This window comes from Oryctolagus cuniculus, chromosome 16 (genome assembly GCF_964237555.1).
Source record: "Oryctolagus cuniculus chromosome 16, mOryCun1.1, whole genome shotgun sequence".
Lineage (NCBI taxonomy): Eukaryota > Metazoa > Chordata > Mammalia > Lagomorpha > Leporidae > Oryctolagus > Oryctolagus cuniculus.
In genome coordinates this window covers 23,255,687-23,270,489 of record NC_091447.1, presented here as the reverse complement: position 1 = coordinate 23,270,489, position 14,803 = coordinate 23,255,687, and the positions used below count along the sequence as shown (strand labels likewise).

Sequence of the window (14,803 nt, the reverse complement as noted above, 5' to 3'; positions counted from 1 at the left end):
GGTTCCAGCAATGTTTTTTCTTGCCTTTTCTGGAGAATTAAACTCTTCCTTTCTCTTTGCTCTGTAGGACGCTAACTTCTCAGCCAGCATGATCTCTGGATATTTTTATACAGGCAGAGTTGATAGGTCTCTTGTCAGGTTTGGCAGGCATCTCCATGTTGCCTCAGCCCCTACCAACCATTTATCAGGCAGCTGCCATTAGCCACCCTGCAGAATGAATCCGCACTTAGTTCTGATTTAGAGTCTTCTCATCGCATTTTCTCCCTTTCTTGTCTTTCCTCAACCCATTAAACTCACCTTGCATTGTTTATCATCTCCTGCAGCTGAACTTGCTTCTTCCAAAGCTGCAAACTGCTTCATGCAGAACACTAGGAAAGGTGTCTGTGGCCGTAGAAGGTGAGTCTTGGTCTCTGCGGAGGGTTGTCCACTTCACATTCACAAATGTAGACCGTTCTGCTTGATCTACATCCTGCATTACGACAAAAGGAATTTGGGATCAAGCAATACCTTCTTTTCTAACATTATGATCTAGACTACTGGAAGCGGGGGTTGTTAGAGCCTCGATGTCCTGGTATTCACTAATGTTTCAGGGTTGATTTGATGATGAAAGAAGACGCCACAGGAGAAGGCATCTTGACGATGCTCAGCTCCCAGCAAACACTGAAGCAACATTGTTTACCTCTGGACCTGAGCACCTTGGTCTCTTGATGAGCTCAGGGCTACAGATGCTGTGAGGGGAGTTTATGAGTCTGGAGGATTTATAATCAATCCGGAGGGTTTATGGGGTACATGAAAAGTTGTTTTTGTGGCGAGAAGGGAGAGGATTTATGGCAGGGACAGAGGGAAAGGAGAATGTCATCAGCGCTGAATTAGAAACAAGTCAAGGGAGGGGGCGGGGAGAAGCAGGTGAGAGGGAGGGGGCTGAGCGGGGCTGCTCATCCCCTGCACCTGAGCCGCATTATTTTTGGTTCTCTGAAGCCGTGGGTTACCTACGATCTCCCTCGTGGGGTTTTTGACATTATTGAGAGCGAGCCGAGTGACTCTGTCTGTCTCCGTATTTTTGCCTCTATTTAGTCAGAAACATTTCATGCTTTCAAAATCAGCTTAAAATAAATCAGAGCAGGGGAATTTCTATTTTTCATTGTGTCAGAGCAGACCTTTCCAGCGCCCCTGGAGAGCATTCTGCCCACGTTTGTGGAGACCTGGAGGAAGAGTTCTTTTCCACTCGCTGCGTTCCAAGAGGAGCGTATTTGCTCCAGAAAACTCAGGCCTGGTTGACTTGGGATGAGACGTAGCAGGGGGCCACTGTGGTGGTGCAAAGGCAGGGGTGAGTGACACACAGGATTCTGGGTTTGTTTTCTAGGAGATGGACACTGGGTGAACAGCCCATAGACTGGACACCTCTATGTGCCTGGTTTCACCTTCTCCTGGCTGCATTTTTCAGCTCTGTCTTTGCTGCTACGTCTGAATCCATGCCCTAGGGACTATCTGATGATACCCTTTGGGGATACCCTTGTCCAGGGGGAAGGAGAGACTCCAAATGAATGCTTCTGTTTCCGTTCCTCAGGGGGTGGTTCTGATCATCGAGCCCAGCTCCTCTGAAGTTCCCTACAGAACCTGGACCCAGCTGCTCTATTTTGATGGTTTTTATCATTACTTGGCTACAGTAAGGCCAACAGATCAGAGGATAACTGACATTCAAAGGACAGTTTGTTTCACTCACAGATCCCAAGAGCAGGGGCACATCACAGTGTGGGGGGCAGCTTGGGACTGGTCCCAAGGCAGGGGGGAGATAGGACGCTGGGAGCAAGAGTGGTTTCCATGGGGAGGAGTGGGTGCAACAGGGCAAGCAGCCTTCAGACTGGCGAGCTGGCATAACTTCATGGGGCTCTGGAGCAATGGCACTGTTCCCAGTCACTGGGTACCCGGTCTTTGGGCGAGTAGGGCAGGAGGACAGTGGTCTAGTGTGTGTGGGACCCATACGGGAGGAACTTGAGGATGTATATTTTGGATTGCATTGTTTGTATGTAACAAGCACACCCCTGGGAGGAGGAGGACTCCTGAGCAGGTGTGCTGACCTGGGAGGCAGAAGGCTAAGACAGCAGTCTCAGGCACAGCACTGGGTCATCTGGAACAATGTGTGTCGGTCAGACATTACAGCATCAGGTTTACAGAAGCTGGAACCATGGTGAATCTGCCCACAGTAATGTCGGCATCCTGCCCCCTGGGCCTTGGCTTGTCCTCGATCCCTGATGGGTCCTCTGCTGCTTCCTGAATCACTTCCGAGTGACTGAGGGTCTGTTTTTTAGGATGACACTAGGGCAAGACCCAATGCTAGAAGCAATTCAGCAGAGGTTGAGGAAGACCCTGTCTCCCTGTATGTGGTGGTGATCTCTGCTCATTCCTCTTAGTGTATTTCCTCTGATGTATTTTTCTGCTGAAAAGTGTTGAAATGATTATTGCTCATCTTTTATTTGAATTTTTTTTTTGACAGGCAGAGTGGACAGTGAGAGAGAGAGAGACAGAGAGAAAGGTCTTCCTTTGCCGTTGGTTCACCCTCCAATGGCCGCCGCGGCCGGCGCACCGCGCTGATCCGATGGCAGGAGCCAGGAGCCAGGTGCTTTTCCTGGTCTCCCATGGGGTGCAGGGCCCAAGCACCTGGGCCATCCTCCACTGCACTCCCTGGCCACAGCAGAGAGCTGGCCTGGAAGAGGGGCAACCGGGACAGAATCCGGCGCCCCGACCGGGACTAGAACCTGGTGTGCCGGCGCTGCTAGGCGGAGGATTAGCCCAGTGAGCCGCGGCGCCGGCCTATTTGAAGTTTTATCTTTACTTTTTGAAAAATAACACATCATTGGCCAGTGCCGCGGCTCACTAGGCTAATCCTCTGCCTGTGGCGCCGGCATCCTGGGTTCTAGTCCTGGTCGGGGCGCCATCCCAGTTGCTCCTTTTCCAGTCCAGCTCTCTGCTCTGGCCCGGGAGTGCAGTGGAGGAAGGCCCATGTCCTTGGGCCCTGCACCCGCATGGGAGACCAGGAGGAAGCACCTGGCTCCTGGCTTTGGATTGGTGCAGCGCGCCGGCCAAAACGCACCGGCTGTAACGGCCACTTGGGGGGTGAACCAACGGAAGGAAGACCTTTCTCTCTGTATCTCTCTCTCTCACTAACTCTGCCTGTCAAAAAAAAAAAAAAAAAAAAAAAAAAAAAAGAAAAATAATGCATCATTAATTCATGAAACATTTATGATCTAACTATAATGAATTCATATGGATAGCTATTATTTAAATCTGGTATCTCAGGGTTCTTCTTCATAATCTCCCATTGCCTATTTTTATGTTACTTCTCTTGACATAAAACTCTGGTTCCCAACACTTTATTATGGTTGCTCTCTTACTGTATCCAATAATATACATGACATAGTTTAGAATCACAACTTTACGAGTACCACTGATAGCAGACTTACCACAGGAAGCTTGAGATTTCTGTGCTCTGTGTGTGTGTGTGTGTGCTTAGAATTGATTTCTCTAAGGATGTAATGTAAAGTACTCAGTACTATATTCAGAAAATATTTAAGTTCTTATTTTCCATTATGGTTATACAACTATTATGGGATATATTTAGGCTTATTTGTTTCTGTTTGTATTCAATTTCAGTAATTTAAAAAATTTTAATTTTTAAAATTCCTTGTTGATTTTATTTAATTGTTAAATATTACAGCATTTATCTGACTCAAAAGTAAAAGTTAGACCCACATGTGGAATCCTTGTCTCCCCTCTAATCTGTCCTCCGTTTTTCCCAGCCCATTCCCTATACCTAATCATCTTCATGGTTTCTGGCCTGTCTTTTTGTCTTCTTGATAACATAAGAGAGATATTTGCCCTTCTTTCTTACTCAAGAGTTAGCATAAAATAAATAATCTCATTCCTGTCACTTCCTCCCTCCCCTCTTGGAAATCACTCATCAGTTTATAGAAATCTTCCTCTTTGGGATGTTATTCTGTGGTTAATAGTTCATGACATGAATGTACCATAGTTCATTCAAGTGACCACTGCATGTAGGTAGGCTAATTACAGGAGTATTTCTCAAGGGAGTACAGTGAGCAGCATGAGGACTTTGATATTGCTAAAGGATAATTTTAAATATTCATACAAAACAGTGAACATGAACCAAAGATCTTATTTAACTCGCTAATTGGTGAAGAAACCAGTAAGATGTTGCAACTTGTTTGGAAGAGAATGCAAAGAACAGACCAATATACAAGTTCATCAGGAATCCTGAATGAGCTTACTTAACGTAAAACTGGCCTAACTCTATATGGTAATCATTAATTGCATTCATGGAACATAACATATTTTTATAGATAAGAATCATTTGTATTTTTATCAGTTTCCTTCAATTTACAGTAATGTAAATTAGTTCCAAGCTAATGAAAATTGGAAATAACCCATGTGGGTAAACTAAAAACCCTTAAATTTTTGTCAGTTTCAAAGACCTTGACTATATTTATTGACAGTGTTCATGGAAAAGATGAAGGTAGGCACTAGCGGAAAACTGATGCAGTTTCACAGCTTGCCTGTGGTCTATATCAGTCAGTAGCCACTCGTCGTTTTTCTGTCTCCCCAGAATTTTTGGAGCGCAGGAATGGTGTTAAGGTTTCTGTGTGTCTGCATCACCCAACACCAAGCTCAGAAGTGCTCAGCAGTGTACCAGATCCTGGAAAGACACAAAACAAGTCCCGTTCTGTTGGTGGTTGGCATGAACCAGTGGGTTCAGCCCTTGGGCATAAGCAGCATTCTTAAGTCTTCCAATCTTGTGTTTTGTTGTTCATCTGAAGCAGGTTATTGTCAATAATTTGTGTTCTGAGAGAGATTAAAGTGTAGCCTGCCAGTTTCCCGGCTGCCTCTGGGGCTTGTGCCTTGGGGCCACGTTATAGGTGAGACTGCATTAATGAGCTCTTTTTTTTTTTTTTTGACAGAAAGAGTGGACAGTGAGAGAGAGAGACAGAGAAAGGTCTTCCTTTGCCATTGGTTCACCCTCCAATGGCTGCCGCAGCTGGTGCGCTGCAGCCGGCACACCGCGCTGATCCAAACCAGGAGCCAGGTGCTTCTCCTGGTCTCCCATGGGGTGCAGGGCCCAAGCACTTGGGCCATCCTCCACTGCACTCCTGGGCCACAGCAGAGAGCTAGACTGGAAGAGGGGCAACTGGGACAGAATCTGGTGCCCTGACTAGGACTAGAACCTGGTGTGCCGGTGCTGCAGGCGGAGGATTAGCCTATTGAGCCATGGCGCTGGCAATGAGCTCTTTATAACTAGGTCTTTGTGCATGAAGCCCAAGTTCTACTTAATTACAGCTTGTAGAAAATGCAATACTGGCTGGACTATCCCCAAGCAGAGGTGAGACTTTTTCTCTTCTTGAAGCATTTTGTTTGTTTAGTTTTCTCATCACTATTGAGTTTGGGTTTTTACTTGGTCATGCTGTGAGAATATTTCCTAGCTCAGAAATGATAGAAGTGAGTACTGAAATACAGTGTTCTCATTTTACTTATGTTGTCATCATCTGGATGATTTCTGGTCCTGAACATGGAGAGGACCCTTGTCTATATTTTCTCTTAATACATGATTTTTGGGAATATGATTGGATTACAGGTTACAGGCCCTCAAGCTCCTCTGGCCTCAGTATTTTCCAATGGTATTACATCATTACTGGCTTCCCAGATGGAAACCTCAATCTGTCTAGGTACCCTTCTTATCTCCATCCTCTACACCCAGTTAGTTACCAGATCCTATTGATTCTACTCATTCATCTCTCACAATCTCTCTTTACTGTCTGTCTTCAAAGTCGCGGGCCTTTTTCAGACCCCTAAGATTTTGTGGTTGATTTGCCTTCTAGTTGACCACTCAGGTCTATGCTTAGAAATACCTCCCAAGCAGAGCATCCTCTCTATTACTGGTTCCCAAAATTTTCTTGAACAAAGATACAAACTGCGAATCTTGGACTATTCCACAGCAGTAATTGTTTTCTGAACTTGCAAAGGTAAAGAGAAACCGGGGCTTTTCCATTTCTTGAGTTTTACAGAAATAGTTTAAAAAAACGAAGAAATGAACCCAGCCATCCCATGCCTTGGAATTTACCCAAAGGAAATTAAATTGGCGAATAAAAGAGCTATCTGCACCTCAATGTTTTTTGCAGCTCAATTTACAATAGCTAAGACATGAAATCAACCCAAATGCCCATCAACAGAAGACTGGATAAAGAAATGATGGGATATGTACTCTATAGAATACTATATAGCAGTAAAAAAATGAAATCCGGTCATTTGCAATAAAATGGAGGAATCTGGAAAACATCATGCTGAGTGAAATAAGCCAATCCCAAAGGGACAAATATCATATGTTCTCCCTGATCTGTGACAACTAACTGAGCACCTAAAAGGAAACCTGTTGAAGTGAAATGGACACTATGAGAAACAATGTCTTGATCAGCCCTTGTCCTGACTGTCAAGGAACAAATTACTATTTTATTCCTTTTAGTATTTTTTTGTTCTACTTAATACCATTGGTTGAACTCTTTACTTAACACACAATTATTCTTAGGTGTTTAAATTTAACTGAAAAGTTATCCCTGTTAAATATAAGAGTGGGAATAAGAGAGGGAGGAGATGTACAGTTCGGCACATGCTCACTCAAACTTACCCCTAATGGTAGAGCTAGAAATGTACCGGGGATTCCAATTCAATCTCATCAAGGTGGCATGTACCAATGCCATCTTACTAGTCAAAGTGATCAGTTTAAGTTCATAATTGATCATAATGATAGAATTGTCAAAGGGATCACATAAACAAGACTAGTGTCTGCTAATAATAACTGATAGAATTAAAAAGGAGAGAATGATCCTACATGGGAAGCAGGATATACAGCAGACTCAGAATGGCAGATGTCCTAAACAGCACTCTGGCCTCAGAATCAGCCCTTAAGATATTTGGATCTAGCTAAAAAGCCCATGAGAGTTTCTCAGGCATGGAAAGCCAAGGCACTATGGCAAAAAAAAAAAAAAAAATCTAAATGAAAGATCTCTCTGAGTGAGATCCCAGCAGAAAGAATGGGCTATCAAAGAAGGAGATACCTTTCTCTGAAAGGAGGAGAGAACTTCCACTTTGACTATGGCCTTGTCTAAATAAGGTCAGAGTTTATGAACTCAAAAGTGTTCCATAGACTTGGCAGTTCATGACAAGACCCTTGGGTGATTACTGACGTCATAAATAAGAGTGTCAGTTGTTAAATCAACAAGGGAGTCACCGTGCACCTACTCCCCATGTAGGATCTCTGTCCTTAATGTGTTGTATTATGTGAATTAATGGTAACACTAGTACTCCAACAGTACTTTATACTTTGTGTTTCTGTGTGGGTGCAAACTGTTGAAATCTTTACTTAGTATATACCAAGTTGATCTTCTATATATAAAGATAATTGAAAATGAATCTTGATGAAGAATGGGATGGGAGAGGGAGTGGGAGAAGGTATGGTTGCGGGTGGGAGGGAGGTTATGGGTGGAAAAGCCGCTATAATCCAAAACTTGTACTTTGGAAATTTATACTGCTGAGAAGAATGTAAAATCTTTAAATGTAGGATTGAAAGTTCTGTAGATATGTTAGATCCATTTGGGCAATAGTGTCGATTAAATCTGTTGTTTCCTTGTTGATCTTCTGTCCGGTTGATCTGTCTATTTCTGAGAGTGGAGTATTGAGAGCCCCCAGGACTATTGTATTGGAGTCTAAGTCTCCCTTTAAGTCCCTTAACATACCTTTTAAATAAACTGGTGCCCTGTAATTAGGTGCATATACATTTATAATAGTTACATCTTCCTGTTGAATTGAACCCTTAATCATTATATAGTGTCCCTCTTTGTCTCTCTTAACAGTTTTTGTGTTAAAGTTTATTTTGTCTGATATTAATATGGCTACACCTGCTTTTTTTTCATTTCTGTTGGCATGAAATATCTTTTTCCAACCTTTCACTTTCAGTCTGCATGCATCTTTGTTGGAAAGATGTGTTTCTTGTAGGCAACAAATAGATGGGTTTTGTTCCTTAATCCATTCAGCCAGTCTGTGCCTTTTTAACTGTAGAGTTGAGTCCATTAACGTTCAATGTGACTATTGATAAGTAGTGACTTTGCCTTGCCATTTTCCCAAAGATATTTTCTAGTATATGCTTTGAGCTTCCTATGATCTTTTACTGGTAGGTTTTCTTCCTTCACATTCTTTCATATTGATGGCTGTGTTTCTGTGTTTCTATGTGTAGCACATCTTTAAGCATTTTTTGCAGGGCTGGACGAGTGGTGACAAATTCTTTCCATTTCTGTTTGCTATGAAAGGTTTTTATTTCACCTTCATTCACAAATGAGAGCTTTGCAGGATATAATATTCTGGGCTGGCAGTTTTTCTCTCTTAGTACCTGGGCTATATCTCACCATTCCCTCCTAGCTTGTAGGGTTTCTGATGAGAAGTCAGCTGTGAGTCTGATTGGAGATCCTCTGAGAGTAATCTGACATTTGTCTCTTGCACATTTTAGGATCTTTTCTTTATGTTTCACTGTGGTGAGTTTAATTACAACGTGTCATGGTGAGGATCTCTTTTGGTCATGTTTATTAGGGGTTCTATGAGCTTCCTGTACTAGGATGTCTCTGTCCTTCTCCAAACCTGGGAAGTTTTCTGCTAGTATCTCACTAAAAAGGCCTCTAATCCTTTCTCTCTCTCCATGCCTTCAGGAACTCCTAGAACCCGAATGTTGGGTTTTTTAATAGTATCCTATAGATTCCCAACAATATTTTTTAGATTTCTAATTTCCTCTTCTTTTGTTTGGTTGGACTGTATACTTTCCTGTGCTCTGTCTTCTAAGTCCGATATTCTCTCTTCTGCTTCACCCATTCTGTTTTTAAGGCTCTCTAATGTGTTTGTCATTTGATCTATTGAATTCTTCATTTCATTATGATTTCTCGTCACTATCACAGTTTCATGTTCTACTACTTGTTTCATTTCATTTTGATTCCTCCTTAATATTTCATTTTTGCGTGAGAGGTTTTCTATCCTGTCCATTAAGGATTTCTATAGTTCAAGAATTTGTTTTTGAGAACTTCTTAATGTTCTATCAATTTTTTGAGATCCAATTCTTGCATTTCTTCTATCTCATCATCTTCATAATCTTGAATTGGGGTGTCTTTTTCATTTGGAGGCATCATAGTGTCTTCCTTGTTCTTGTTACCTTGGTTTCTGCATTTGTTGCTTGGCATTGTGGAGATATTCTTTGGTTTCTTCGCTGCAGTGCTTTTTCTCATTATACTATGACTCTAGATTAAGTGGACTGTCTGCTTTTGATGGATCCTTAGAGGCTGTGATGGGTGTGGCCAGAGAGCTCTGTTTGGTTCTTCAGGGTTAAGGGTGTGCTAAAGGTGACTCACCCAGATTGTTCTCTCACTCTCTCTCTCTCTCTTTTTTTTTGACTCAGTTGGGAAATTTATATGTATTAAGTAAAAGTTGAAAAAAAATGAAGAAATGTTGGCATTGTAGCATAGTGGTAAAACCTTCTCTTACAGTGATGGCATCTGGTATGCATGCCTGTTTGCATCCTGGCTGCTCCACTTCCTATCCAGCTCCCTGCTAATTGTCTGAGAAAAGCAGTAGAGGGTGGCTCAAGTCCTTGTGCCCTTGCACCCATGTGGGAGACCTGGAAGAAGCTTCTGGCTCCTGGCTTTGGCCTGACCCATTCCTGGCTGTTGTGGCCATCTGGGGAGTGAGCCAGCAGATGAATGATCTCTCTCTCTCTCTCTGTCTCTCTCTGTCTGTCTCTCTCAGACTTTCCCTCTCTCTGTGACTCTTTCAACCAAATAAATAAATCTTTTTTGAAAAAAGTTGTAGTATGCTTTAATTGTTCAGTTAATGTATTAATAATTTTAATAGGAACAAAGTATATAATGTAATGGTTCCTCTCACAAGACAACCAAGCTGTTTATTTAAATATTAATACCAGGTATCTTGCAGATGGTACAGTTTGGATGTGGGGAACAATTTTTGTTGTGTGATGAGCACATTTGCCTCATTTATGAATGCAGTTGACTGCAAACAACTGAAGACCCCAGAATGTAATGAGTAAGGCTTATTTGGCTCACATCAAGAGATTAGGAGCTGATAAAGACCAGGGCAGCTGTTCAACTCTGTTGGGGCTGTCAGGGACCAAGATTTTCTCAACCTTTCTATTCATACATATGCAAGATTCTCTTTTGTCATGATGCTTGTCACCTCATGGTCACAAGATGGTTGCTGCAGCTCTAGTATCATGTCTAGCATTCAGCGTGAAAAGAAAGGGGACAAAGGAAAAAGATGAAAAGGTCAAGTTTAAAGGAATAACTTTTTTCCCTCTTTTTGAATATTTTTAACTTTTAAAGGATGTATTTATTTATTTGAAAGGCACCAGCTATGTGCTGGTTTACTCCCCAGATGGCTGCAGCAACCAGGGCTGGGCTAGGCTGAAACCAGGAGCCAGGAACTCCATCTGGGTCTACCATATGAGTGGCAGGACCCCAAGTACTTGGGCCATAACCCACTACATTCCTAGGCACATTATCAGGGATCTATTTCAGAATTGGAGCAGCCAGGACTCAAGACAGCACTCCTATATAGGGTGCCGACATTGCAAGCAGTGGTTTTAATCCATTGTGCCACAGTGCCCACTGGCCTCTCCTTGAGTACTTATATTTTGTATTCAGAAAGAAACACTTGCCTCAGGATCCCCCCACCTCCTGTTTCATTGGCCAGGACCTTGGTGATTAGTCACAGCCTCAAAGAAACCTGCACAAGTGGGTGTGTGGTTTCCAGGCCGGTGGCATGGAAGTTGGGGATGAGTGGTATTGAGTGGCTCCTGTTGGTAGCTTCTACTGTAATCTGCTTTCACACCTGTCAGTGCCTCTTTGTGGCTGTTGGTACAACTTTTGGACGTGTCATCGCTTGTCCATCTGGGACCTCTTAATAGAAAAGTATCTCATGGTCCTCTCAGGTCACTGACAGAAAATAGTGAAAAAGCTATGCATTCACTAATGCATTTGAATGAATCTTTAGTTTAGTTGTCATATTTATATATTCTTAAGAGCTAGTCATACATACATGTAAGACTGTTATTCCACCTATACACACATGCCTGGCACCCTGTGGGATCCCAGAGCCCTTCGTGTACCCTACTGTTTCTCCCAGCTTCACTGCTGGACAGCTTGCTGGTCTTTCTGAAATACAGACATGGTCATGTCATCATGCTCTTGCCTAAAAACCTTATGCTGGTTTTGCTTGCTTGCTTGTTTGTTCTTTTGCCTGTAAGAGAAGTTCTAAAATGATGAGCATTTTATTCAAGGTACTTTACCACTTACCAGACAGTCTTTGATGTATCTGCACTATCACTTTGCTGCAGCCTCAATAAGCTGCTTTGCTATGCCACTGAGCCCTTGCACATGCTGTGTTCCCCAGCTCTCTACCTGCTGAAGACGTGTTCATGCTTTGGACCCACTTCAGATGCTATGTTCTCTGGGCAGCTTTCCCCAGGGACTTGAGGCAGAATGGTGGGCCCTCTCTAGGCTCCTGTAGCTCTGTTTTCTCTTTATTGCTGTATTGCTGGTTTCCTGTGATTGCTTGTGGGTTGACCAGTTCCCAAGAGAACAGTCTCATTCAGCTGTCTGTTCATAGAGACTTAGAGTGGAACTCGGCATGTTGAAGAAATGCACTATGTTCTTATCAAATGAGTAACTGAAGGACTGAAGAGACAGGAGTGGGGAGTGTGTTGTAAGGCTTTCACTTCGATGAATGTCAGTAAACAGCCTGCTGCTCTTGGACTTCCTCTCACAACCAGACATCACTGATGTATGGCAGGTCTTCATACCATACGGCTGGACCCTCATCAATAGGACCAGATCTTATTAAGATACAGGTTGAGGATTTTTTTAAAAAGCTGTCTTGTATTTCAGGGGTGGAGACATCTGTTTCCTGCCGCTACTGAGCTTTATTTTCTCTCAACACAAAAACAGTTTAGACACCCCAAGGGGGTTGATCGTGACCATGATATTAAAAGCGCTTTCTGCCCACTCATGGCTTGTTTCGGTGAATGCTCAGAGCACCCTGTGAGGTGCTCTCCTCAGGTGTAAAGTTCTTTTGTGGCAGAGCTGTCCTTCAGGCAGGATAAACCTGGATGAATTCTTCAGTGATTGGTTGCAGGGGGCTGGTCAGGATCCCATGGAGGCATTCAACTGCGCACCCACCTCTGTCCCTTGACAAACTCCCCCATGCATAGAGTGCATGCATTTAGTGCATTCTCTGCTGTTGCTTCTTCTCCATGTGCATCCCTTATGACCCTTATGGAGTCTTTGTATGGATTAGATAAAGGCACCTCCCCTGCATTGGTGGGGTAGAGTGAAAGCCAGCCACCTCTCGGATGGTCACGGTTAGGTGACCTGGCAGTATTTTGGTTCAATGATTAAATCTTCCTTCCATCTGAGGAGCCTAACCAGCAGAAGCCAAAGGCACTCTGAACGTGGTAATAGTGATGCCCGCAGGCTCTGCTTTCAAAAAGAAAAAAAAAAAAACTTGCCATAGACGTCTCTTATAACAGTTATTTATGAGTTTATTTATGGTATTTATTTTGTTTGTTTACTTTTATTTTTATAATTTTAAATTTTAGAATGTCTTTGATTTACAGAAATATTGCAAAAATACTGTAAGGAGCTCTCCTATGAGATACAGATCCCACATCGCACCTGTTTGTAAGATAATGTAAAGAGCCCCCATGCCTACTTCCCTCTGTTGTTGACTTCTTACCACAGTATGGTGCATTTATAACAGTTATAGCCAATGCTGATATATTATTGTTCACTAGAGTCCATGTGTTGCTCGCATGGCTCTAGATCTTATCTAACGTCTTTTCTGAGGGCCGGGATCCCATCGAGGATAGCATCTTACATTTCTTTGTCTTGCCTTCCTAGGTTCCCCTTGGCAGGGATAGTCAGTTAAGACTTTCCCACTCTTCAGTAACCTTGCCAGTTTAGCATAGTACTGATGAGGTGTTTTCTGGAGTATTCCCCCATTGATACTGGCTGATATTTTCTCCTGACCAGACTGTCGTTTTGAGTAGTTTTTATCCTTATTTAGATATAGGAAGGCTGACAGGTCAGGAGATGACTTGTTACACTGGTAGTTTCCAAGAGTGGGCCTCCACCTCATGCCGTGAGGTCATGTGGGGAAGCTCTGGGGTCACCTGTGAGTGCGTATAGGTCAGATGTTAAAGCATGAAGCTCACAGAAGCTGGACTGTACTTAGCACCCTGGGTGGGACATTAGGGAGGAGGACCACCAAGGTTAAAGAACCATTTTCACTGCATCCCATCAAGGGGCATTCTCTCAGCGTGACATTCCTGCTGGTGTTGACCTTGACTCCTGGCTGATCAGGCTGTACTTTTGTGAATCCATCTTCACGCAGTGGCTGCCTTTATCGCTTATATGTTGGAAGTGTCTGAAGAGTAGGAACCAACAAAACGCAGCACCATTTTCCTTGGCTCTAGGTATTGCAGAAGAATTCACTTGTTGCTGGTGAACCCCAGTTCTTGGAGGTTGGGCCCTCTTTGTGGTGGGTGTCTCTATAGAGTGGAGTCCTCTAACTTGGGCCTCATATAAGCTAAGGTCATAGGAGAAACATGTGTCTGAACATCTCACTGCTCTCTAAAATGGTTGTGGCTTTTGTGTTTCCAGTTGCTGAATAAACATCTGAGTAGATACCTGTGGCCCTGTTTAGAGTCTGGGGCTGATCACCGCCGCAGTGGGACAGGATATACCCTTAATACTTAGCTATGAGTCAAAGTTCTCAGAGTATTTGCCTATTTTCTGCATGTAATTTAAAAAACTCCTGGTTCCTCCACTCGTTGCCTGCTCAGTATTTCCCAGAGCCTTCTGATGTTGGGGAAAAGGACGAGAAATACAACACATTTCTATGCGCTGCTTTTAATTAATTAATTTATTTTAAAAGATTTATTTGAAACAGTTACACAGAGAGAGAAGGAGAGGAAGAGAGAGAGAGAGAGAGAGAGAGAGAGAGAGAGAGAGAGAAAGAGAAAGGGAGAGAGGGAGGGAGTGAAGGGTCTTCCATCTGATGGTTCACTCCCCAGTTGCCCGTAACAGCCAGAGCTACGCTGATCTGAAGCCAGGAGCCAGGAGCTTCTTCCAGGTCTCCCACGCAGGTGCAGAGGCCCAAGGACTTGGGCCATCTTCTACTGCTTTCCCAGGCCATAGCAGAGAGCTGGATTGGAAGTGGAGTAGCCAGGTCTCAAACCAGTGCCCATATAGGATGCCAGCGCTTTAACCCGCTGTGCCACAGCACTGGCCCCTCCACACGCTGTTTTTGACATCCTGAGTTGGTGAAGGCAGCACAGGGAGTCAGTAATTCACCTGCACCTCTTCTTTCCCTGTGCCTCAGGCTCCAAGTCACAGAACTGTCTGTGGAACTCCCTCATCGACGGGCTCACGGGGAATGCCAAGGAGAAGCCACGCCCGACAATTGTCCACGACCCACGACCGCCCGAGGAAATCCTGGCTGATGAATTGCCGCAGCTGGATAGCCCGGAAGCCTTGGTGAAGACATCCTTCAGGTTTGCTGGCTGCAGTTGTTTGTCCTTATTGCTTGTGGAGTCACTTTGGTCCAAATGGATCCCTGGATCGATCCTCAGTGTGGCTGGGCAGTGACTTCACTTCTTTGCACAGAGTCTATTAGAATCTATAAAAGAGTG

General features: G+C 43.6%; 1 protein-coding gene across 5 annotated transcripts in view; it reads left to right on the top strand.

Moving 5' to 3' along the window:
• The window catches only part of PDE1C (phosphodiesterase 1C), a 543,851-nt gene that overhangs the window by 118,449 nt on the left and 410,599 nt on the right, over positions 1-14,803 (top strand). For all 5 annotated transcript variants that reach the window (XM_070059701.1, XM_002713741.5, XM_008261616.4 and 2 more), the window contains exon 3: positions 14,494-14,665. In XM_070059701.1, coding sequence (XP_069915802.1) covers positions 14,494-14,665 — 172 coding nt within the window. The remainder of the gene's footprint in view (positions 1-14,493; positions 14,666-14,803) is intronic.